Source organism: Anguilla rostrata, chromosome 13 (assembly GCF_018555375.3).
Source record: "Anguilla rostrata isolate EN2019 chromosome 13, ASM1855537v3, whole genome shotgun sequence".
NCBI lineage: Eukaryota > Metazoa > Chordata > Actinopteri > Anguilliformes > Anguillidae > Anguilla > Anguilla rostrata.
The window spans coordinates 32,072,492-32,098,672 of record NC_057945.1 but is presented as its reverse complement, the minus strand read 5'-3'; the positions used below and the strand labels follow the sequence as shown (position 1 = coordinate 32,098,672).

The following is a 26,181-nucleotide window of genomic DNA, read 5'->3' as shown; positions in this document are numbered from 1 at the left end:
CACCCCTCACCCCCCTTCCTATTTTAAGTTCTTTTGCTCAAAGTTCTTCCAATTCCCGATTCTGAGAAAGAAAAGATCATTAATTACAGAACAAGCGTCCATGTCACATTGCCAGTATAATGCCTAATAGTACAGAACATAAAAATTGTTTCCAGTGATAGAACATGGAATGGTGTAAAATGCTGATCAAGTCATATCAAAGTGACAAGATTTGAGAACAAATTATTATTTTAAAAGTTCAATAATTATTTTTTTGAAGTTTTTTTTTTTTGGAATATATCCTTAATTCATAAAGGTATAGGCATAAACACTAGGGCACTGTAATACTTTGAGTAACAATTAGGGAAGGATTACTTTTCATTTTTTTGGAATCTCATCTTAATTTTTTAGACTTTCAATAAGATGTGACCATACCCTAAGCTAAGGACAACATTTGGATTGAATACCTCACACAGTATTTTTTTTTAATTAATTTGCTTTCCGTATATTTATAGCACTGTTACTAGTTGCTCACAGTGAATGGAACTTAATACTTCCTTGCTAATTTTCCAGTGGTGATCTTATGGGATTTTTTTATATAAGATTGTAAGTATTGTTTAGATTTCCAAAAAAAAAAAGAGAGAGGAAACAATGGTACACTTTAAAAACAAGAGTTAAATTGGGCATGCTATCTACAAGAATAAATAAAAGACATCAAAACAATGGAGCCTCCAGTAAAAGACATGCTTTGCAAACAACCATGAAAGTGAAGTTCTAATAGTGATCCAGTGATAAAGCCTGATTGCATTAGAGTTGTAGTCAACACACATTTTCTCCAAATGTTGGTTCATTAAGGGTTCCAGCAATTTGCCGAATTGAATTTAGTTTTTTCTTAAACTTGGTATGCATGTTTTCGGTTTCTTTTTTAAAAAAAACAGACACCAGGCGGAACGTCCAAATGCTTCATTGTGTGGCATTAAAGCGGTCCTGTGCATTTCGGTGAAGTGACCCATTCGAAATAACCAGTATCATTTGGGAACTGAGGTCCATAATAGAGTCCATTTGAATCTGCTGACAAAAGGTTTTCTGAGGGGAAGCCTCGATGGAGAGTGTGAAGAAAAGAAAGAAAGAATTTGGGGATGTCGGGGGGGGTGGGGGGGGCGGGGGGGTGGGGGGGGCCTTCAGGACGAAAACAAACTGCAGCAGCCGACTTGAGTTGACTTAATCTGATTAGGCCAACCTCATCAACGGGCCACTTAAAAAAGGGAAGAAAGCCATGAATTGGGCCAAAAAAACAAGAGAAAGGGGTCTCTTTCTGAGGACAGAGGCAGGGAGTTTCGGTGAATGCCAGCGTATTGTGAGGGACATGCTGGTCCACAGATGGCAAAATGAAAACAAACTGTTTGAAAAGCAAAGCAAATATAATTGATCCCGGCTTTTCTTTTTTTCTTTTTTTTTTTTGCAGGTATGAGAACAAAAAAATGAGTAATAAGATTAAGAAAGAATAAAGTGAAGGTCCATGAAATGGCTTTCAGTCTTACGCCGCTGGTTGTGCTAACGTTGCGCTTTGAAGAAACGCAGGATATTCACAAACGCGACAAAAGAAAAATATTTCCATAATTCAGGCTCCAGAAATTGAATTACCTCTCATAAATCATCATTCTGAAGAAAAAAAAAACGAAATTTCAATAGATAAAAGGCACAAAAAATGACAGGCCACAAAGTCTAAGGGTATTCATTTTAAGATGTGATACATGCAGTATATTTTAAGAGATCCCACGTGTTTATAAGACTGATTCCGTTGATGGGCAGATTGACCCCAGGTCAATACTTTGTACAGATATTATTCTTTAAAAAGGTAGCACAGGCACCCTCTTCCACAACCAGCACTTGAGACCACAGCAGCACTCTTTTAGTCAATAAATGATCTCTTGGATCATTTGTGTTTATTTCTGGTCATTCAGTGAGCTACAGGGACACTGATAAAATTACTGCATGGGTCTGCACATGCAGAGGGAAGGGAACACATTTTTGTCAGTTTCTACATCCGTGTCAATAGTTCTTTCTCATGTTGCATGCTCCACAGGAAATAGATACAACTAAAAATAAGATTATTGACTAATAATAAAAGTATTATACATATGTACACCCTCTGGAGGTATGTCAGTGTAAAAGCTGCTTTGACATTACTTTATGTTTTTTTTTCTTGCAGATTAGACCACAAACATAGAATGCCCCAATTCAGGTCACTGTATAACCTTCAGGTCTGCAGAAACGTCTGTAAGTATCTCAAATATTTCACTGCATTTCAATGCACACAAAAACTGCCTGGGTCATTTAAAGACATACACCAAAACTCAAATAGTATCAAACAAAACTCCAGAAAGCGAAGTCAGTTTAAATTCTGGCCTAAATAGTTTTGAGAGAGATTTCAGTGCAAAGCCAGTGCCTCAGGTTCACTCTTACCTGAGCTGCCATCAGAGAGTTTATTCTCAGACCAATCCCATTTCACCGCCTGTCCCCTGTAATCTGGGGAGATCAGCGAGCCTCTTAATATTTAACTATTCATTGTGTTCCTCTACTGTGAGGGCCCAGCATAGCCGGTAATGCTTATTACAGGCCATGAGATGGATTAGGGTGATGCGTTTAATCTTTCTGCTTTTTAATGGCAGCTGGCAAACAAAGAACCAGCACCTACACTGGTTCATGCACATATATCCACAGTCCATCTACACATGTGTACAAGAAACATAACAAGGTTTCATGAAAAGAATAGGATATTTTCAGTCCATATAATTCGGTCTGTGTGTGTTTGTTTGTGTGTGTTTGTGTGAGAGAGAGAGAGAGAGCGAGAGAGAGAGTAAATGTGTACGCCTGTTTTCTCATTTGTAAGATGTCGTGCTGATGTGATCTAAAGCCACAAGTTCTAAACTATTCATTTCTCTGCTCTAAAAGTTTGTCACCCAAGAATTATTTTCAAGTGGAAACTTGAAAATACATAAAACTAGACAGTGACCACTGATAAAGAAGAAAATGAAGCTGGGTTCAATTAAAGTATTAACGAAACTAATACTAATTATAATCTAACATTAAACTATTTTAGAACATGTCATTATTAATATACAGATTTTGAAATGAGTTTATTTTCTACTTATTTGGCAGACATTATGCAGAAGCAACTCAGAGGGCTTTTAAAAGGTGATTTAATTTACAGAGCAGTTTTCCTGGAATGGTAAGAGCGTTTCTTGTTTATCATTTTTGACGTCAAACAGCATGCAATTCTGTGGAACATTCCTTCATAACTGAATTTTAGCCAGTCAGCAGACATTTGACAGCACAACCCTTATTCTGTTGAACATACCCAACCCAACAAATTATTGAAGACAATGGTCACACCCTGTAAGTTTCAGTTAAAGATTGTGAATAAAGTCCTTTAAATTGAATAACTTAATATTACCTTGTATGAAGCTGAATAAATAACATGCCAGGCAGAAGCCACAGTATTACCTCAAGACACCAGTCAGATGCATTCCTGCATTTAAAATAAAATAATTAAAAAAAGAAATTCTCCTAAAACTCCAAGAGGTAGGGGCTTGGGTTTCTGAAGAGAGGGACTTAGCAGAAGCATGGCCAGGATCCAGGGGTTAGGTTTGCATCATTACCTTCCAATCCCAAAGCAAACAGGCTAAAGGTGAAGAGCCATGTACACAGCTGGCCCCTGAGGCCGGTGGGCCTTCAGCAAACAAGTGCCCCGCGTGCCCCAGCACGGCTCTCCCTAACCCGCCAACAATGGCCCGCGAGTCGCCACAAAACAGCCCGAAATGACACTTTATTTAACACGCCTCCACTCAGCCAAGGGTTACACACCGGTAGAGTGCAGCAAAAGTTCCTTTATTTCGTTTCCAAATCCAAAGCTGGTGTGGTGAACGGTTGTTTAAGAATATTATTTTTATTTTCAGTATTATCTCTTAGCAAATGCTTTCGTTCACTGACTGATTCACTGTTTATATATCACAAAGAGTACATGTAATTGACATGTAAAATGATCTGTAACTAATGTGAGAAATGTTAAGCAATATTTTCCACTTTCTGAACAATTCCATTGTAATGCGCTCCAAACAGTAGGGCACACTGGGATTTTTTTTAGTTTAAACAGTAAGGGATTCATTGTCCTAAACCCATGTTTATTAAGCGTGTCATGTGGAATATGTGTGAACCATACTAAAGAAGACCACATTGAATACGTGAAATGCATTAAATTGTTTTAATTTGCAGAGATCTGCCCCTTTCAAGCAACAAAGAATTTTCTCATAGGGTCACTTCAGTATCTGTGAAACTGAGGAGCGCTATTATCCAAAGTACATTTTAGGTTAAATAAACGTCCGGTCACTGGGTTCATGTACTACAGAGCAAATGTAGCACTGAAACACATCAGAAGGTAGTGTGGTCCTTTAAGAGACGTGCCATAATGCCATCCTACCAAAGCATAAAATCCTCAGGTCTAGCAATAAAGTTTGTATTAACTGTACCCCACTCAGAATTTGGTAAATAGGAGTGCAAATGTATTACCTTTGATTGATCTGCCATTGGCAGTTTTTTTGTCTCTGCAAGCGTTCATATGAGAACATTCCCAAAATTTGTACAATCCATACAATAAAATCTATTTCATTTCACATGTTTAATTTGAGATACTGCCAGTTCATCGATTTCAAATGTTCAATGTCCGATACTGGTTGCCTTATTTCTTCCGGTTGTACAATATTATTATTTTTTGTTTGTTGGTTTGGTTATTTCAGATTGAACGACTAGATTACTTTATTAATTGTATTTCGTTATTACACTTTACCATGCAACAAGTTGTTGCTTTACTCAAAACCGTACATACGTCAGCATCATCTTTCATACGAGTCTTTAACCTTGCAAAGCACATACTAACTCCACACACCCGAGTCGTTGGCACAGGTCCTTTTCTTGCGCCACCTAGAGGAAAAGCCAATGCAATAATTATCAGAACGATTCGGTAATTACTCTTATAAAGGTCTCCCTACTTTCTGGTTTAATGCACTCCGCGCAATATTTTCGCATTCATTCATCATGCCAGACAATACATTTTTAAAAAGCAATAAAAGATTAAGTGCATATTCCCGCCAACAAAAGCTCAAATCTTAAGATAAATTATCCAAATATTTCTAAGCATGATGAAGATTGGTGTTTTTATTGGCTAGTTTTGATGAAAATATCTTATTATTATCAATAAGCTACCGTGATGCGTGATCATGAAACCAGAGCAACATCTCTGCTTTCCATCGTCGTGAGTAGCTGCTCTAATTAAACTGATCATTAAAATGCTCCGCAATAAAATCAGGTAAAGCGATTTTTAAAAAATGTAATCAAGTAAACTTGGAATGCATGGAAACCCCGGTAGGCGGCAGCCTCTCACTACAAAACACAACTCGTCCGTGCGATTCAACTGCCAAGAGTGATTTTCAGATAACATGATAAATCGTATGGATGATACCACATAATATAATGATTTTTTTTTTTTTGTCATTCAACGTAATTTGTGAATAGGTTCTAACTGGCTTAATTTTATTTATTTATTTTTTTTACCGAACCTGACCGTTTTCCAAGACAACTTTACATTATGGTGCTAAAAATTTGTTTTTATGAGATAAATTAGATACTTTGGCCACTTAAATATTTTAGTAAGTAATGCACATATCCAGGTAGTACAACTCACAAATGCCGAGACTGTGTGTACTTTTATATTCCCGTTTTAAGCACAGGAATGTAAATGCATAACTTAAGGGCTATAACGTTTATAGATACCAATCTAACCTGGACTCCGGTTCATGACAAAAACATTGTTATGGACAAAAATGTATATCGCTTAAAATTACCAGCGTGTCTCCTAATAATCAATGAGTTATGACAACTCACTTATCTTTAAAACAGCATTATTTCCATTTGGCTAGGCGATCCACGGTCGACCTGAGGCTCGACACAAGCGTCCGTGCGTAAACTATCGAAAGTTATCTTCCGTAAACTTTTTGAAAACTAACGTTTTCCTGTTTGCATGATCAATGCAATCTACCCGACTGTTTACAAAAATCAGGCTAGCACGAAGACTCGTTGTTTACACAACGAAATTATGAGGTGCTCCTGTTAGATGGAGGAGTGGTTTTCCCAGGCTCCGGAGCGGGAGAGGGTGTATTCCTGCAATGAGCGCGGTCTCCCATTCCTCTGCAATCAGGGAGCACTGCTCTGGCACGTGCTATGCGGAGGCAGGAGTGCACTGAACGAGCGCTCACAGTGGGGCTGGCACGCGGACAGATGTTAGTCGAACTTCCCCCACCCATCTATGCATCCCTCCCTTGCTGTGATGATTGACAACTGGAGGTTTACCCGGCCAATCAGAGTGTAAGAAGATGAATTAGCTTACAATTCCCGGCTGTCATTGGTTTCCTGCATGCCGCTGCGCACCGCCTCGCGTGGAGAAACAGCTGCTTTTTAATCTTTGAAGTACAACAGAAGCACACATTAGAATTTTCAGACTGGCAGAATTTGCTTGTTAATTGTTTTACCTTAGGTTTAAACAATTTCACTCCAAAGTTTTCTTTTTGTAACAAACATAAGTGGCTTCGGGAAAGAACTCATTTATATAGTCCTTTATAAATATAAAGCTCTATTTCAGCGTAACTGTAGAATTATTCCCAAACTCACCAGTGAAAATTCCCCAACATACAGTTTCATCAGCGTAATGCAATTAGATTTATTTGCATGTTAATTACATGCGGACTACATTCACACACGGGCTTAAATTTGGGTATGAAGACATCTAAGACCACTGTCTAAGGGGTAAATTCTTGCGGGCAAAAAAAAGTTAGTAACAAACAGCCACTACATTCCCCCAATAGTCCTTATCGCTCCACAACCTGCCGGGCCGCGCTCACCGCTTTGTTGTTTGTACCTCCAGGGCTGATTGAGCAGCGCGTGACTGACAGCCCGCGGGGGTGTTGTCCAATCATCGGTCTGCCCCGCGCCCAAAGGGTGAGTCTGCACGCCTATTGGCTGCAGCGAGTGTGGGAAAGAATGCAGAGAAGGTTTCACACGAACTGGGAGCAGGCGGACCAGCTATAAATATCACGGGCGTGTGGCACTTTGAGTCGACTTGCGCACGGCGTCCTAGCAACACACGAGTTTAAATAAGCGAATAGATGTGATATAGCTGATCAGAGTGACTTGCGCGCCGCTCCGTAGTTGTCATCATAGGATCCTAGCCAAAGTCTTTCCTCATCTGCTGTCAAACGAGATTCATAGGCAGCGTACTACTGTCCTGAGATTTGACATCGTTTCGCCGCAAATCCGAAGGATCTTTTTGCACCAGTTTGTACATTAAGAGAGAATACAACTAAAATGCCAGCTGATATCATGGAGAAAACCACCGCATCTCCGGTAGCTGGTGCCCCGGCTAGTGGAGCTCACACACCGGACAAACCAAAAAGTGCCAGTGAACACAGAAAGGTAACAAACTTTCAAAAACTGGCTAACTGTGACCAATTTTTTGTAACATTCAATGTTTAACATCATTGTTTTGTGTGCCCAAACGTTGTCAACAAAATTTGTTTTTGAAAATTGCTAATAAATTCACTGTCGAATTTGAATTTGTTTTGCAGTCTTCGAAGCCAATCATGGAGAAACGGCGTAGAGCGAGAATAAATGAAAGCCTTGGGCAGCTGAAGACTCTCATCCTGGATGCACTTAAGAAAGATGTAAGTCATATTTCAATAACGAAAACAACAATTAATCTATCAATGGCATTGAAGACATCGCGGCTATATAGGTCATGATCACTTACTTGTGATTTTGCTTGTTTCCAGAGTTCCAGACATTCAAAGCTGGAGAAAGCAGATATCTTGGAGATGACAGTAAAGCACCTGCGGAACTTGCAGCGCGTGCAGATGACTGGTAGGTACCCAGCACCACGCGCCTCTCCTGCCTCTGGCCTATAACAACTTGTAGTTGTGAGTCTATGTCTTAATCATTCCCTGATTTGGTTGCAAATATATTAATTAATAAATAGAATAATTGGTCCCCAAATTGGAACTTTGTATTTCAGTTTTAGCCTTTATCGGTTTTGAGGCTAATAGCCGATTAACTAACCTTAATGTCTGCTGGTTCAGGTCGAAAGTTACACTGTGGCTAATATTGTCTTTCCTTTTCTCCAGGAGCTCTGACAGCCGACACAACAGTCCTCAGCAAATACCGAGCAGGATTCAACGAGTGCATGAATGAGGTGACCCGCTTCTTGACTACTTGTGATGGGGTGAACACGGAGGTCAAGTCTCGGCTCCTCAACCACCTGTCCGGCTGCATGGGACAGATGATTGCGATGAATTACCCACCGCCATCCTCGGCCCAGCAGCAAGCGCACCTTGCTCAGCCTTTGCACGTGCAGTTACCATCTGCTGCCACTGTGCCAGTAAACGGCGTCTCCATGCCTTGCAAACTCAGTCCCTCCGAGGCAGTGTCACCGAAGGTGTACGGTGGTTTTCAGCTCGTGCCAGCCACCGACGGACAATTCGCCTTTATCATCCCCAGCCCGGCTTTCGCTTCTGCGACTACTCCTGTTATCCCCCTCTACGCCAACACAAACGTACCAGTCACGCTCAGCTCAAACTCCATCCACACCACATCGGGAACGACCATGATTTCCCCGGTTCAGGGCATGACTTCTTTCGCTGGCGTTTCAAAGGCTGTAAGCCCGATGAGCGTCAGTGTTGGCGCGGACAGTAATGAGTCTGTCTGGAGGCCGTGGTGAACGGATTTTGGGCAAATGGTAAAGGCTTGAAAGAAAAAAAGGAAATAATTTAGTGACTTTTTATAAAGGAGAAATTAGTTCCGTTTTAAGGAACGTTACTGACCCTTATTCGAATATTTATTGGCTGATTCCAGATTTTTGGATGTTGGTAATAAATATGTTCATTTTTTGTGTGGAAAAATGTTTATAGCCCATTGATTTCATTTATATCGTTTTTAAATATGGTTTTATATAAGAATTATCGATCATTGCTCAATGCCAAAGCTGTTTTATATTGCTTGTTAGTTCCTGTTCACGAAACTTCAACTTGTGAGGTTTTGGTTTGGAAATAATAAAATTTTGGAATCAACTCTGAAATGGTTTGTCCTTCAAATTATAATGCGATGTACAAAATAAGGCAAATTAACTGTTTGTAATGGCCAACTTAAGCTCAGCTTAAACATATGTGCAGACCGTTTTATAAGATGTATATTATAATGTCCAGGCCTATAGTCTTAATTCTAATGTACCCACGAGTTTGCTTTAGTTTATTGTTAATGATGTAGGTTCTACGAACTCCCCTCTGACGTTATCTTGGCTATTTAGTATTAGTATTGTTAGCATTCCGATGTAATCACATTGGACTGTTATTGATATTACTGTAATATTCAATCAGCACTTATTTAAAAGTTTTAGTTCAAGATAAAAATATTTAATATTATACTGCGGAGTGTACATTTTAAAGATTGCATGTGTATTAGGCCATAATCATAACAGGGAAACGAAAGTGGAATTAATTTATAAGTATACCCATATCTACCAATTTTGTTTAAAAGTTACTTAAAAGTGTTCTACGGATTTTGGTGACAAACAAGGAAATTAGGCTATATTTTTCAAAAAGATTAAATGCCTGTTATTTACTGCGCAGGGTATCTTTAAGACTATTTGCAGCCATTGGTAATTAAAATAATTTAGCTGCTACCCCCGCTCATATGTGCAATTCCTGAGTTCCAGTACCAGAATAAAGAAATAAAATATTTTTTAGAATAAAGTTTTGCTTGTTAAAAAGATTTCTCGGTTCATATTTAAAAAAATATTTGCACCCAGTATAGGTTAGACTAGATATATTCAAATGTCAGGCAAGCTGAATTTTACAGGCTAGGCTACTATCTTATAATACTAGAATAACCAGATGTAAAGCTTGGAACTCAGCTGGTAAAGTTGGCTGGATTTAGACTTTTTTTATTTACAGCACGCGTATTCCCTTTAGTACAAACCCCCTTCCTCCCTTTATCCGCCTCTTCCATTTTCCTGTATATTTATCCCTGGGATGTAAGCTTATCTTTCCCTTGCGTCCGGAACCGGGGGTCGTGTTGCCGGGGCTGTCGGCATGACGCTCGCCGTGTGCCAGCCACTTGCAGTCGGCGGGCCTCACCGTCTCCGGGGTTGGGTTACATTCAGTCAACTGGAGGTCTAGGGTATCAAAGCTTCTCACTGCGCGATGCATTCCACAGACAGGGCGCGCTCAACTACCTGTCGAACTCAATCCTTCAAGATGACCAAAATGTGCATCCCTCCATATTGACTGCACATTCTATATTTAACTAAACCGTTTAACAGCAATATCCAATAGCCTATCATGGAAAGATATTTATAGGCGAGTTGTGAATTAGTTATTTTATTCGGACGTAAAACTTTACTAAATACAAAAACATTATTTTGACATTTACGTCCAAGGTGTAAAATTACATTAGAAGCAAATTGTAATCGTTCGGCCAAATTGTTACATCTTTTGGTGCATATAGGCTACTGCCTATATGCACTTTGAGTTAATTACATTCTGTCGCCCACGAGCAGACTAACATTATATGTCAGTTCAGGTCATTCTGTTGAATTTCGCTTGACTGCGTATACCCAACGCTTATTGTTACATTTAGTTTGATTTCAATAGGCCTATTGCGTTGAATGGGTTCGCTTGAACAAGGCAAATTGATAATATTTTCATCTAAACGCTTGGTTACTTATAGTTTATGGTCATGTTTATGCCGATACAAAACGCAAGAAAAGCAAAAAGACAATCACATAACTGTGTGTGCATGTCGTGTAGCCTAAACTACTTCAGTTGCTGGGTTTTTGAGGAATCCCTCTTTCCTGTGAAAACGTTCTGTAGGCTGATAGATGGCACGAGCCTGAAAATCGTAAAAAGCTTCCATTTGCACAGGCGTCACTGGAACGCTAGTTGGCAGTGTGTGGGCCCCGTGGCTGTTCCCTCCGCGCGGCGCGTCTATGTTAATATTTCAGAGACGCCTGCGTAGTGCTGAGGTCGTGAGAACCGAGCGAACCAGACTGCTTGCGGTCGGGCACTAAGCCAGTCAGTAAATCCCCGCTGGCAGCACGGGTCGCGCATTGGCCGCAGCAGTGCTCTCAGGAGGTGAGGAGGCGCACGCGCGCGGCCGGCAAGGCGTCAGCCTGGAGTCTAATTACAGCAGCCACCGCACTGAACTTCATGACTAACACACTCCAGCTACTTTAGGAACGACCACTAGCAGACCTATTAAGACTAGTAGAAACAACGGCGGTATAAAAACTATGCTTAAATAGATTATTTTTCTCCATCTGAAAGTGAAACGTTTTCGCCAATGTTAAAGCGACGCCAGGCTACGAGACAAATAAGCTATTTCAAGCAAAGAAAGTGGTTAGGAAATAACCTTTTTCGTATTTAACCATTATTTTCTTATATTTTTACCACGGCATCAGTTTGCGTGTACTTTGTTTTCCATGTTCTGTGGCAACGGCGTCGTTGGTGTACATGTAACCAAACGTTAACAGGTTCAGTCAGATAACCTAAATTTAATCCACGTCTGTTAATCTACCACAGTCAGGGTCGGTCAGTTTCATAGGCAAGACGTTCACTTTTCATCATTCATTCGCTGTGCACACAGGTCTTGCACTCAAGCAGCTAACTCGTTTGCGGGGAAATGGAGCCATATGGCCGCGGGCGTTTTTCTCATTAGCAAGAGTTCAATGAGGTCCATTTATTTGAGATGGTAGTCGGTTCTTGTGCGGGTCAGGGTCGCGAGCTCTGAGCTGGCTAATTAGATCTCGTGCTTTCATTCCCAAGCACTCAACAAGCGGGCAATACAGGCGTGAAACTTAGAGGCGGAGGCAAAACCAAAACATACCATCAGCATTCTGTCGTTTGGATTGCTTGTAAAGTTTCGACATAGTTTCGACGGGTATAGTGTTCAGCAGTAGGAAATTGTCTGAATAATTTTAGCTGATATGATTCTCATCAATTGTAAAATTCACCAAATACGACAGAAGTGTATAATTTATTGTTGAATGCATTAATAGGTGTGCTATGTCTCTGCAAATAAAGACATATATTGTAATTATTAATTTGTAGTCTTAACAGTCAGCATATAATAAATAACATAACATAATGACGAGAACAGGCCATTCAGCACAACAGTGCTCGCCATTGTTGTGAATCAGTTATTTGATTAGTTGTTTTGACTCGCCATTAAAATCATCTTAACCATATATTTATTCAACAACCTATTTATGCTGTTCAATGTCATGTTTTGTTATCCTGGAATATTTTAAATGTTATGTTGATACACATAGTCTTGCTCTAAATGACCGATACCTGTTGCATGTTTTTAAAAGGCTATTCTCATTGGTTGTGTTTTACGATATATGTGTATAACTGCTCCCCCAAAATGATTTAGAATCCATCCTGGAAAAGGTTGGAGTTCCGCAGAAGTCTGGGCAATGGGAAAAACCATTTTTCTCAAAACTCACCTGCAAATTCACATACAGGGGTTATTTATCCAATTCCTCCCTTCCCAAAACTGTTCAAGAACTCTTGCCCACCTTTAATCTTAATCCTTAGCCAACAATGTACTTTTTCTCTAAAACAGACACTGAGTTATTAGTGACAAGAGTTTTAATATGTCTCTTTTTGCATGTATCATAAAAGAGGGGGAAAAATCTTATATCTTTTTACAATTTCTCAAATATAAAAAACAGTATTAAAATATGAATTTTTACAACTGAGGTCAATGAGAAGTATGGTTCAAAGCATGAGTGTTTGGACACCCTCAGCTTTGATTGTGCTTGAGAAGTCTATTTTCAAAGCTCTCTTGAGGCACTAAGATGAGCATTCTCTGTTTTGACCACAAGGAGGTATTGCACCCCAGTACCTCAAAGCTTTATGAATGTTAGATTGGAGATTCCCGAACTCAGCTTCAGGAGATACGACAATTCATGCGAAATTGTTGCTCTGCGAAGGACATTGCAATATATCAGATGAAGACATGAACTAAGCTGCCTTTTTAAGGGAGCCAAGATATTGGTTTATTCTTGGCTGCAGAAATAAAAGTATTCACAGCAGTATAACAGCATGACAAATAGTTACTGGTATTTTCACATTAGTGTTGATCATCTATGATTTGAGACACATCCTCACTGACGTAGTTCTAAATTAGCTGTGGTCAAGGGCTCCATTCACAAGGGTCCAAGGAAATTCCCAGCATGTCTGAGTTGAGACGTGGAAGAGGGTTGGGGGGGCGATGGGAGAGGTGGGGTGAGGGAATTTCAGAGAAGAAACAGAGAGACACCACCTCCCACTGCACCTGTTTCCACACAGAGGGGGGTGGGGTGTGTGTGTGTGTGTGTGGGTGGGTGGGGGGGGAGGGGGTGCATTTTATACAGGAAGTCCTTACTTTATGACATTTAAACAGGCAACACATAAACAGAATAAAATATAAATGTTTTTCTAAGCAGAATTAAAAAAACAAAGATCATTTAGGTACAGGGTAATATTACTGAACGCTATAATTTATAAAAGCATTTTAGAAAACTCAAGCCGCGCTGACCCACAGTGGTAGCTTATGTTTTTCACTGATTTTGTTGCCTGTCCTGTTATTACTCACCTGACTAATCAGTGTCCGCCTCCTGTGTGTGACTCTCAGTTCAACTTGGCGAAAGTCGCATGGGGCTGCTTTTGCGAGCTCTGGAGCTTTAAGGGGTTTTTCTTCCTTCCTCACTGTGCTGCAGAGAGGCGCTCGGAGCGCCCCCGCCGGTGCGCTGCGTCCCCCCCGCTTGTTTTCGAGGGCGGTGGTGACAGCACTCGCACACGTTTGCAGCGCGGTGACAACACTAATGGGTTTCAATCGGAAAGGAGCAGCTTGGAAATCCCCCCCCCCCCCCCTTCCTCCTCCTCCACAAGTAGTGAATTACGAGACGCCCCTCTTTCCTGGTATTTATAGCGGTGCGTCGCTCAGGCCGTGGAGCAGCAGCGTGTGAGGTGGGCGGGGGGGGGCGTGTGGGCAGACGCGGGGGTCGGTGCGTCGGCCGCGATCCGATGTCTCACCGAGGGCGTGGCGCGCTGGCGCACTGGCGCGGCGCGGTGTCACCTGTCTGCGGAACGCATTTCTGAGGCCGGGGGTTTCACTTTTCAACCGGGGGGGGCTCCGGTTTCGGGAGCGGCGGTCGCAGCAGCCTTACGCCCCCCCCCCCCTCCCCCATCCCCACAGGAATGGCAGAGATTCCACCGGGAAAAGTAAAGACTCCTCTCACAGGTCAAAGGTCTCGCTAAGCATTTATGCGCCTCAACCCCTGAATGGCCTCAGGAGAAATGGCCCTGAATTTAGAACTAATTTTATTTATGTATTTACCTCTCTGGGGGATCGTTGTCTCCTGTACCGGAGCAGTCAGCTGTCGGTCATCTAATTTTAGCAGCAGGTCAGAATTTGTTTTTGAAAATTAGCACTTGAAAATAATAAAACAAGTAAGAGGGTGGATCCACGGTCAGGTCATGGTTCACTGCTAATATGTTCACAAGGGAGGGACCTGCAGAGCTGTAGCATGTATTTCAGTATTATATTGCAGGTTTATGTAAAAAAAAAAAAAAACATTATTCCTTTTGTTTAACTGGAGTGAACCGATATATCTAGGCATATTTAATTCTCAATATCTGGGCGCATCTGTGTTGCTGCTGTTAGGCCACTTGCAGTAATCATCATCTTCTACGTGTTCTTGGTTTTTGTTTGTTAATGTTCTTCTTTTTCTTCTTGCTATTTTGTAGAAGTAGCAGTGCGGTTACCAGAAAGGTTCCTCACTAGTGAATGGCTTCCTATGGTTACAAGGCAAGTTCACTAACCACCGAGCCAGTGCCACACTATAGGTAGGAAATTAGGAATGCAATGTGGCTTTGAAATTTAATTGTTTTACATGAATGTACATTTCACTGCTATTTGAAAAACCCACGTTATACAGAGCCCTGCGAAGCATTTAACATTTCATTACATTCAACTCAACAGCTGCTCAGTTATTACTTTAGTATTTAGCATCTACTTTATTAGTTAGAATCTCAGAAATTGGAAACTACTGAAAAGGCAACTTCTTGCGCGGCAATAATATTTTCATTTTATTCCCTTTTTTCAGTCTGTTGTCCATCAGCAGAGCTGTTCAGTCCTCGGATGACTCATCATGTATGCAGCTGCTGTCATCCAATCAGCAAGAGTCCCTGTTACACCTGAAGCCCACCAATCCCATGGTGAAGCTATGGCCAATTGTTGTCAATGGCACTGACAGGGTTTGATTCTGAACCAGGTGGTATGCCACTGCACAAACGACTGGCACTTTCGGCTGTCAGGGAGGTCCGAGAATTGGCATTTTTGCTGCTTGGAAAAAAAAGTATGCAGTTTGAAAATGTAGTAAAATGCAAACTCTTGCTAATGCAAAGACAAGTTCCTGTTTACCTGTAGTTTGTAGTGCCTTCTTGTAGTGTGTTCTGTTTTGTTTGTCAGTAGCTCACTTAGTATGGAAAAATAAATGCCACCACCTGTTCTGGCCTGTTAGGCATGTTTGTTTTTTTTTCTCTATGAAGGGCTTTTTTGGACCATCTTTTTGGGATTTTGTGGGTAGTGGTGCTGTGCTATATCCTGAGTGACATTAAAATTGTATGTAATTTGTCTAGACAAACTGGATGTCCATTGAGTCCCCAGATACCAGCTTGTGTAAAGACATATTTGGCTTTTTCTTTGATGATATAAGATCACAGTCTATCTCAGGTCAGTGTTCTCTTAAAATCTAAAAGCTTGAATTCGTACCCCGAACCATTTCATCATGATAACATTTTAACCGTTTGGTTGTTTCACGAAAAGCAAGTTGAAAACGTATTTTCTGTGTGGTTCAGCGGCTTGGTATAGATAAGGGCTCTTGAGACATAGAGAAAACGCAAAGCCAGGCATCTGCTGGCTATTGGGGGCTTGCATTGGCCTGAGTGTGTGCGGCTATCCAACCTCACGCCTGGCTGCATGCCCCTGGATGGGACACCAGAGGGGGGGTTAGGACAGAGGGGGCCCTCTCACAAGCGGATTAGGTGATTTCCCTTTATACAAATCCAGGGACTTAACCATGGCCCCCGGGGGAGCGCTGAACTTGTGAATGGTTGAGTGCTGATCTCCAACCCTCAAAGTCTTTTCTTTCTTTTCTTTTCAGGAGAGGGGGCAGGCAGGGGACTGGGGACAGAGAGTGTGTGTGTGTGTGTGTGTGTGTGTGTGTGTGTGTGTGTGTGAGAGAGAGAGACAGAGAGAGAGAGAGAAATGGCCACAAGGTTCTTCTCTTTTCAAAATTACATATGGACTTCCCAAAGCTTGTGCGTTCTCATACAGACAGGCCATCCTGTTAGTAGCCTTTCGCAAGCGTTGGTCAGGGGTGCAAGTCACTCAAAAAAAAATTGCTGGACTATGGGTGCAACGCAGTGTTGTCCAGTCTTGGACAGGGAATTTTAGTCTCTCTTTTATGGCAGGGAAGAGACCTCTGCCTCACCATGCCTCCCAAATTCCTTCCATGGTACACCAAGAGTGCAGTTCATAATGTGTGACTTTGTTCTGGAGGAGCAGGCAGATGTGGGTGTGTTAAAGGCTAATGATGTCACTTAGACCCTCACTGAACTTTCCCCTGAGTGAGTCAGGCCCCAGTGAAACGCTAATCGACACATGGTCTTAGTACTCTGCTCGATCAGACAGGCGGAGGAACCTCCTCTTTGGCTTACGCACGCAAACATATTGGTCTCACCGTGTGTCTTAGCATGTGAGTGTATGTATAAATGTACACTTCATTCACAGGGAATTTGAAATATTTAGCTTTGGTAAAAAAAAATCGGACCTCTTAGCTGGCACTGGAAGGAATAACAGGTGTGGGGCCTCGTAAGGTGTGAGTTATTGTATATCAAGAGCTCGAAGGACCATCAACCCGCCTCCTTAAGGTGATGCTGCAGTTAAATTTTGTTACTATAAAAGCTGCTTTGGAGTTACATGAAAAATATATTTTTGCTTTCAACCGCAAACCCGCAAAAGCCCCTATACCAACCAAAAAACAAAGCTTTTAAAGAAATTGATCCAATTTGCCAACTTCTTGCTAAAGTGGCATCAGGCTGGATGGAGGACCAGCTTCTGTTTCCTGTTTCCCTTGCAGTGCACATACCTCTCTTGTCTTCCAGTAATTTAAACAGAGAATTTAATGACTTATTGTGGAATTTATTATCTCCTGCTCTGAATAAGGACTTGCAGCATTATGTGTTAAAAAGAGGCTCCGAATAGAATAGACTATAGAGAATATTCTTTATTGATGCCACATGGAGAAATTTAACTTCCCACCAGCAGCAGACAAACAGATTTAATATGCATAATTAAGACGTGATACTGAATGTAGGTGGTTGGTAATCATGGCATGATTTTTTGACTAATACAGCTTGTATATACACCTGAGGTTAGATAATTTTTCTTTCCTCTGTCCTGTAACTTGCCAAACCAGTTTGAAGCCTTTTCATTGGTCAGCAGGTACTCAGTCCCGCTCACCAGCTCTATGATCTCCCATCATACGGCTGGATTAGACGTGGGGGATCTGGGAGACAGCGTGACGTGGCGGTAATGAGTTTAAAAGGCCCACGGTGAGGATGAGGATGCGGCCGTGTGGCACATTGTTCTGGTACAGGATGTCCTGGTGCCCGGCCCGGCCCGTCCCGGACGGACAGCAGCCGCCAGACTTTGGGAGGGCAGGAGACCTCTGCCGCGGCCGCCAAACCCCCCTCGCCAGATGTTCGCGACCTTTCAAGAAGCTGGCCACTGCTCAAGCCTGGCTCCTTTCTGTCCCCCTCAGTGTCAGTGGATCAGATTTTTTCTCTCTGTTTCCTGCTTTATCACCGTGTTCCCCCCACTTGAGGGTTTGGATTATAAATACCGGCTGTTACTACCAGTAACGGAAGGTGTTTATCCCCCCCCTCCCTTTTTTTCTCTCTGTATTGTAGTTACCTCTTATTCTGATTCAGTTAGAGAGTAAACTCCACTCCCCCTGCATGGAGGTTTTTTTCTCATGTAAAATGGCGGACAGTGTTTTCCCCCCACCTGGTGGGTTTATGGCTCACATTTTTATGCAGGGAAAGCAGGAAAACGTCAATAAGTGAACGAGTCAGAACGACCTCACTCCAAACAAAGCAAAACTGAGTCCGCAGCCGCGTACACAGACAGCCATTGGCCTCTTTCCTGTTTGTTTCCTGCCTCTCAGTTGTGGTTGTCTAGCACAGAGGGCAGAAACATGCTTATTGCTGGTCCTCACACTACCCCTGGCCAGGCGGGGGTCAAATACGTATTTGTTTTGAGTTCAAATACTTTTCTGTGCTCTGTTGATCTTGCCTGGTGTAATTGAGCCTGCCAATATGGCCAGAAGGCGGGGTCTGCACTTTTTGAGAGTATTGCTTTGGTTCCAATACACCAGACAAGATCAGTAAAGCGTAGTAAAGTATTTGAATCCAAAACAAATACGTATTTGACCTAGGTCTGCCCCTGGCTTTCATGAGACTGAGACCTTTCCTATCATTTCTTTTTTCCTTGTAGGTGCAAAATGAGGTGTAAAATGTATTTGGCTAAATGGCATCTCTTCGCTGCCATATGAACACAGGTCATTGTTTTCTATTAAACAACGACAAATATGCTCATCAGAAACTGTTCTTACTACTGTAATTACTACAAGCATTCAGTTAATTGAAGACTGGTTATTTATTTATTTTTTTAAATGGGGCCTCCAACACCCCAATTAATATTTGGTATTTTTCCAATAAGCATGCTTTGTGCGTGCATGATGTGTTTCTCCACCAACACAACATCGAGTTACAATTTACAACCCCACACAGCAATGCAAAATCAAGTCTCTTTTCCTAATGTGTTCATATCTCAGCGTTTGTACTGTACACCAGGCCACAGAGTACGACAAGAAAGTTAGTGACGATCAGTGGAGAGGCGTATCTAATACAGATGTCAGTTTAACAAGGCGCCTGTAGGTGTGATCTTGTGGGGGGGGGGGCTGTAATCAGAGGAACATGACTGACAGACCCAACCTACCCTTGGAAGGTTGAAGTGCCTGTTGTGTCCTGTGCATCTAAAGACTCCTGGTCAAACCCAGGTAATGACATAGTGAAACCATAGACCTATGATGTGTGAGAATCTTTCAAATATAGAGCACGGTCTGCGCTCAGGACAACGGCCTTTAGCATCTGACACCCATTGAATAACGTAATAATGATACAAACAAATAATCTTTCCTTGTTTTCTTTTGTCTCATTTGATCTTTTGCTATACAAGTGTAAACTTTTAGGACCCAACTTAATATTTTACGCCTCAAATGCAAAGGGATATATGATGCAATAAAGTCTCTGTTCAGGATGGTTTTGCTTTTCTCCCTCCACAATAATTGTAGATCTTTGAAGGGTGTTTGTAGAGGTGTACACACTTACTCATATCTAATGGCAGTCTTATCGTCTCTTTGGTAGGTCTTATCTGTGGTGGCTAATATTTCAAGCTCACGCTAGTAGATGTGGTAGAATGTCGATGGGCTCCCTGCTCTATCTCAGAGAGTAAACATTTTCTTAAATCATTTCATACAATTAAGCGTCTTTTATCATCAGTAATAGCAATTAGCAGATGATAAATTGCCTGCGGTCTTGAATGCCCATCTGACATTTAAGCCTCCTTTCAGAGGATATTATTGCCGGAAAGGGTAGAAGAATATATGTGCAAAGATAAGACTTAAACTAACATGCCCTCACGCACACACACCCTTGCACATGAGCACATATACACACTCACACACACACACTCACACTCACACAGACACACACACACTTAACCAGATCAAACTTCCATAAAGACACATGCACGCACACGCACACACACACACACTCACACACACACACACACACACACACACACACACACACACACGCAGCGGGAGAAGATTGCTGTGAGTCTGAGAAGGACAAACAGAATAAGAGGGAACCTTGTTTTTCTGTGCCAGTGTGTTTATCAGCATAGGACTGTTAATGGATGGTACGAGTCAGAGAGGAGGCTCCACGTCTCACCCAACTAACCAGACCAGCATTAAAACAACACAGCAGGTGTGAGTTTTGCGTCAGATTTGGCAATATCCTGCTTGACGTCAACCGCTTTTTACTCTGTAGAACTTGATTAGTTGCGATCAGGACTCATTGTTACTCTTTCAGACAAATACACGGTTGGTTGCATTGACAGACACGTAAACAAATGTTCAGTAGGCCAATAGATAGATGTACTTCATTAGTGATGGCAATGCCACATGAACAAAAAGTATATGACATCATTTGAAGTATGTAGCAGGTTATATATCAAGAGATAAGTGTTATTGCTTTTACGTGGACGGCCAAATTACACTAAATTACAGAAACATGGCATTTACCCTGAGGGGGAGAGGCACTTTCTTCACGTCCTCTTCAATGCACTGGGGCAGGGAGTAAAGGTTACGGTCTATCTACCTGCCTTCTTGACCCTGGAGGGAAGGGGGGGGGGGGGGGGGGAGGCAAAACAGACAATAAAAGTGGGTGGAAAGGGTTTTCCCATGTCAGTGTGGAAACAGGGCCCTCCTGTTTGCTGTCAGCAAACACTTCTATTCGCCGGTGGCACTCGGAAGGCCCTCCCGTGAAAGAGCGCTCCCCTTGCAGCTCCCATGTGACCAGCCGAATTTACAAAACCTCGTCTTCGGGCCCACAAGCCCCCCGCCGTGACCCATTGTAATCAAACCCGGTTTTGAAAACGGCCCAGAGCTGGACAAAACAGCACAAAAGCACTGCAAACACACAAATAACCAGTCTGTCAAGGAGGTGTGTGTGCTCGTTTGTCGGTGTCTGAAAGTGTATGGGTGACCACGAATTTAGACAAGTGCAAACTGTTTATTTTTATACATATACATAAATTTCAGGGAGTCAGGGAGATATATGTAGACTAGATTACAGTTTGAAAGCCGCTCCTAAAAGAAACAAAAAGTATTGTTAAAATATTGTGTCATTTCAGCCAATGAGAGCAGCCTCTCATCTGAAGAAAGTACCTCTTTCCGCATCATCAGATAACCACTGTGAAGTACTTGTGTGAACTCAATTTAGCTAATTGTGAGAGAATTATTTTCTGTATTGACAATACCATTGAGCAGATATAAGGTTTGAGATATCCTGATATCAAAAAATGTGGAGCTCTGTACAGTCTATGTTTAGTTATATTTTCAAATAAAGAAGGCAGACATGTGCCTATGTGTATGAGTGAGGCTATAAGTGTTCTCATATTATTGTCCAGGGACTTATCTTTTGTCACAAAGAAAGAGGGCAAGAGTGCACCCGCATCCCGGAACAGAAAACTCAAAATGGTTGCTCTCACCACCGCAGAATACCGTACCCACACGCACATGACTAAGCATCTTCAGTTTGATTTGACCAAATCAGGAACCGTAACCCTGTCTCTAGTATCTTGATCTGGTTTCAGCACAGTGTTTTCCCACAAAGGACTGTTCACATAACAACCTGTGGCTGTAAGCGCCCCCTGACAAGAGATTCAGGCTCTGCCCTCTGGACTCAGCACTCTGGGGAAAAGAACACATCTCCACCTCCTCTGCTCCTTTCCCACAAGCTATTCTCTTTCCCTCCACTCCCCCCCCCCTCCCCCCCTCCCCCGTCCATCCCTTCTTTCTATGTCGTGAGTGACAGTGCTCGCCCGCTGTGGGTATCGACGCCCTCCCGGTCCCGGTCCCACTGTATAAGTGCATTGAGGAGGGATCCTCAAGTGGAACGCGGGTCCTGTGGCCCTGCGGAGTTCCAGTATTGATTGCTTCACCTATCCCACAGCCGATGCTAATTGTTTTTTTTTTCCCCACTCCTTTTCTCTCCGGGCAATCAATACTTCTTTGTGCGGGTTTTTCTGCATTCACTTGCTAAACTCCAAAAGCTTCCTTTGTTTGTGTGTCAGTCAACTAGAAGGTGTGCCCCCTCCCCTGCCCTCCCCTCATGTGAACCCTGAGTTAACACCTTATAGCTGAAGGAAGGAATTTGGCAATAGTGTTGTCATGTCAAGCAATTAAACATGGGCTTTAATTCCTTTGAAATGATTGATTTCTGAAAATGCGCATCTTCTGTAAATAGACAGATCGTGTGCCCTTATGTTACATTATACCTGACATTATTTACTTCAGTCATAGCCAACATGTTATGCCTTCATATCTCATTGTGCAAGAGAAACTACCCTGCATTTCAGAGTGAATAGCAGCAGTAGCTGACAGATGCACATAGGCTAGCCTTCACTCCCCAAGAAGGACAGAGGACAAAACCATTTGTCATTGTATGTCCTTTCTCTTCAACCTGTCCGCACTGAGCCGGACAAATGTGAGATGCCTAGTTTCTGTCCGATGTCTGAGTTCTGGAGCTGATAGCACCCTGCTCTTTCCTGGACTCCTGATTCTCCTCACTGACAGATCCGTATCTCTTTGCATCTTGTAGTCCTTTTCCTGGGCTTGGAGCGGGATATGGACCGTGCTATATCTTTCTATGCATGCTACTTCTCAGCTAGCCATCTTGTGTGACAAGTCATTGTATGGTGGGCAGACATTCTCCATCAGTTACAAAAAGTCGCATGTGAGTCCTGGAAGGCCTTTAACACCAAAGTGTCCAGGGATCCACCAGGGATACGCAGGAAGACGTGACGATCTCCCTGGAAGTCCGACAGTTTCCGTCCATTGACATCAATGCGACGCGTGCTATGTGGCGGAAATCTGTGTTTAGAGTGCCCGTCCTTTTGATGTGACCACTTGCCATTTCTGAAATCCCATTGGCCAGACTCTCAGCACTTAGACACAACAAGCTGTCTGTGAGGAGAAGCTCCCAGACCCGGCCCTCTTCCTTTACTGTCTCCAGCGATTCCTCTTTCGAAGACCATTTACTGTTTGCGTTTCTTTTTAGCGCGCTGCGCGGATTTACGGTTCTGGAAAGATGAGTTTCCTGTGAATTATTTTCGGACGCCCGGAGTGTTTCTGGGAAGCGCTGTTTCGTTTTAACTGATTGCCAGGCTATTCCAAGCCAAGAGTAGGTCTAGCAGACAGCACTGCCATGGCGTTCGCTGCTGAGTCATTTTAGGGGGTCACTCGTGCGTTCCGAGGAGGGGGTTGGGCCACCTGTGTGGACAATGCAGGACTGATGCTCTAGTGTTGTAGAAGTGAAAAAGGGTTCCTTCGTTGACCCCATGAGCTCCCAGAAGCAAAAGGAATCCTTAAACACCGTTTCTCTAATCTGTCATTGAAGGGAGTGGCTTAAAGATCACTGCCCTCAGTATATTATGGTAAAATCATCTGGATTTTGGACATATTTGCTGACAGCACAGAAACTCATTCATTGAGGGTGAAGAATAGCTTGTAGATTTCTGTCATATCGATAATTTTTGCCTTATGGTGACATACATACACACGTACATATACGCACTTCTATCTATTTCATCCATTTTCTGGTACAGAGGAAACATCTGGTGGCAGGCAGTTCCTGTCCAATGGGACATCCAGCAGGAAGACCCTCTTCTCGTTCCAGGCCAGACCTGGTTTCCGCTCTTCTCCCTGCCAATGCAAAGAGGTGGGGGGGGGGGGGGGGGTGAACCTCTGACAGTTCATCTTTATTTTACTCCCGGGGCCTTAATGTACGAATTAGACAATGGACCACCTGCTATTCACGAAATACAAACCTTAAAACAACAAAACTCTTATTAGCAAAGAAACAGCAGCAGCACCTACAATGAGCAAACATTGCAATGCGATGGTAGCCAACAAATTGCCTAGCTATTGAACATTTACATACTTTTTGTAAAAAAAATGTGTGTTCTACCAGATACAGGCCCATACCCAACATTTAATCCACCCTCACTACCCAGCACTGTATAGATATGCCGGTTGAGTGAATAGCTAATGACCACACCCCTCCCACACCCCACCTCCCAAAAAAAATGAATTGATTGACAGCTGTCAAAGTCTAGGGGCTCCCTCATGTGTGTCGGACAGCTTGGGGTGCGTGGTGTCCGAGCTCCGCGCCCAGGCCCAGTCTCTCCAGAGCCTCTTCAGATCCTCTGGGCCGTGAAGCCCTCATTGTTGTTGCACCTGAAAAGACTGAATGGGATGAGATAGACTGGGCCTACAGAATCCAGGGCCCCCCAGACAAAAGAGTCCCCCCCCGTGACATCACCTTACCCCCCCCACCCCCCCCACCCCCCCTCCACCGCACCCCACCACCCTCTAAGTGATGCAGCAGGATAACTCTGACATGAGATGTCTTCTTCATATTCTTTTTTTTAAAAAACCCTTCTGATAATGGGGCCTACTGTGTGCATAATAAATGGCCAAAAGTGTGAGGCAACCAGTACATAATCACAAAGCCACTTTTAGAAAGAGGTAAATCTGAATCAAAACTGTTTAGAAATTATTTAAGCAGACTGGTATCACATTGTACAGAGAGAGCATTCACAGCAGTGCTTTTGTAAAGTTGTGGATAAGCATACTCTACAATCCAGTTGTTTTATGACCCTTTTGTTGAACTTAAAAATTCAACTCAGTGCTAGGGAACATAAAGTAATATTATTCAAATGCATCCCTGGATGTAATGCAATCATACTACAGCAGCACGTTACACTATAAGTACGCTGCTTTTTATTACTTGCATGCCCCTAAACCACAAAAATAATTTCTAGAAAAGTACTTCCAGGGTTTCTTTCTTGTGTATCTATACTGAGAAGAGTTAATAAGGAAACTGGGACTGATGGACCCGTGGGATTAAAAGTTGTTTTAACCATATGGCTCATTTCGTCTTTTTTTTCTTCTTCTGAAAGCTACGTATCTGATAACAGATTAAAAGAGTTCCTTTTTCTAGGAAGGAAATCCTCTACAATTTGCGTATTCATGTAGAAGCAGGTGGAAAAAAAACCCCTTTTGTGAATCACTTAATGATGAATTCCCCCCACTTTACATGGCGGCTTTTCTCCTTGTCTTTCACTTTTTTTGTGTGTGTCTGCTGTTAAAACTGTATAAAAAGTTTATTTTACCATGAAATGAGTAGGCACGGATAAATGGCTAACTTTAGGGGTTTTTGTCCGGCTGCGGGGGCAAGGCTATTGGGCCTCCGCGGGCCGGGGTAACCCGGGACCATATGTCATCATTCCGAGCCATTGTGCGGGCGGGTATCCGTGGCGACCGCGTCAGCTGTGGCCATTGTGCCCCGGGGCTCAATAGCCCATATATTCATTGCGCGTCTATTGGGGACCCCAGAACAGAAACAAATTGATACATACAAGCCCCAGTCCCGTCAGGCTCACATGACACATTTCAAACGGGACAAAAAAGAACATTTCGGCCTGTTGAAAATCTTGAGAAAAGATTGGTCGCCATGGGGATAAGGAGGTCGGCCCGACGTGGCCCATTAAACTCCAATGAGATGTAAATTTCTCCCCGAGCCCCCGCCTCACGAGAGCCCCCTTCACACCAGAGACACACATTAAACAGTTTGTTTGCCAATTCACATGTCATTTTAATGGCTTTTTATTCCGTCCCCCTTTGTCTGAATTAACAGAATTACAAACCGTCATTGATTTATGATAACTGACCACTCGAGCTGCTCGCCTGCATTATCGCCCTCGTGTGCTAACTAGTCAGCTTTTGAAAAAGAGAAGTGCGATCGCAAATGCGTCCCTTTTTAAAGTTATTACGAGGTCGTTGTTGATGGCAAAACCATTGAAGATGGACACACTGGAACATTATTTGTCTCAACAACCATATTAAACAAGGTTTTTATAAATCTTATAAGTCATTAAATGAAATGAATTTTCATTATCTGACAAATAAAACATAGTTACATACATAAATATAAACATTTAGCCTCATTGGCCCCACAACATAAAAAAGTAGGAATATTCATCTTACAGATACCTTCAAATACACACATGAATATAACATAGTAAATATTCAATCTATGGACATCCAGTTTATAAATTAATTGATTATATTGAGAAGATTTT

General features: G+C 42.4%; 1 protein-coding gene and 2 long non-coding RNA genes across 4 annotated transcripts; 2 read left to right on the top strand and 1 right to left on the bottom strand.

Annotated features, from left to right (window-relative positions):
• Nucleotides 1–1,156: 1,156 nt before the first annotated feature.
• LOC135237898 (uncharacterized) lies at nucleotides 1,157–7,978 on the bottom strand. Of its 2 annotated transcripts, none has more exons than XR_010324963.1 (4): nucleotides 7,838–7,978; nucleotides 6,703–7,050; nucleotides 6,422–6,494; nucleotides 1,157–4,959 (listed from the first exon to the last, which is right to left on the bottom strand). It is a non-coding gene; the product is annotated as an uncharacterized LOC135237898 (long non-coding RNA). The 2 variants fall into 2 exon arrangements; XR_010324962.1 differs by having other exon boundaries at nucleotides 6,933–7,050.
• On the top strand, nucleotides 7,129–9,157 carry LOC135237897 (transcription factor HES-4-like). The gene is made up of 4 exons (XM_064305452.1): nucleotides 7,129–7,503; nucleotides 7,656–7,751; nucleotides 7,860–7,947; nucleotides 8,208–9,157. Exons 1-4 carry the CDS (start codon nucleotides 7,396–7,398, stop codon nucleotides 8,798–8,800), a joined length of 885 nt encoding a protein of 294 aa, XP_064161522.1. The 5' UTR covers nucleotides 7,129–7,395; the 3' UTR covers nucleotides 8,801–9,157.
• A 1,933-nt stretch (nucleotides 9,158–11,090) lies between these two features.
• LOC135238507 (uncharacterized) lies at nucleotides 11,091–15,900 on the top strand. Its single transcript, XR_010325135.1, has 3 exons — nucleotides 11,091–11,210; nucleotides 14,871–14,969; nucleotides 15,230–15,900. It is a non-coding gene; the product is annotated as an uncharacterized LOC135238507 (long non-coding RNA).
• Nucleotides 15,901–26,181: the final 10,281 nt, after the last annotated feature.

Bases quoted from the DNA above. Each gene is read 5' to 3' on its own strand.
- LOC135237897 (XM_064305452.1), top strand. From the start codon at position 7,396: ATGCCAGCTGATATCATGGAGAAAACCACCGCATCTCCGGTAGCTGGT. The intron at 7,504-7,655 runs GTAACAAACTTT...TTTGTTTTGCAG, and splicing joins GTGCCAGTGAACACAGAAAG to TCTTCGAAGCCAATCATGGA. The intron at 7,948-8,207 runs GTAGGTACCCAG...CCTTTTCTCCAG, and splicing joins GCAGCGCGTGCAGATGACTG to GAGCTCTGACAGCCGACACA.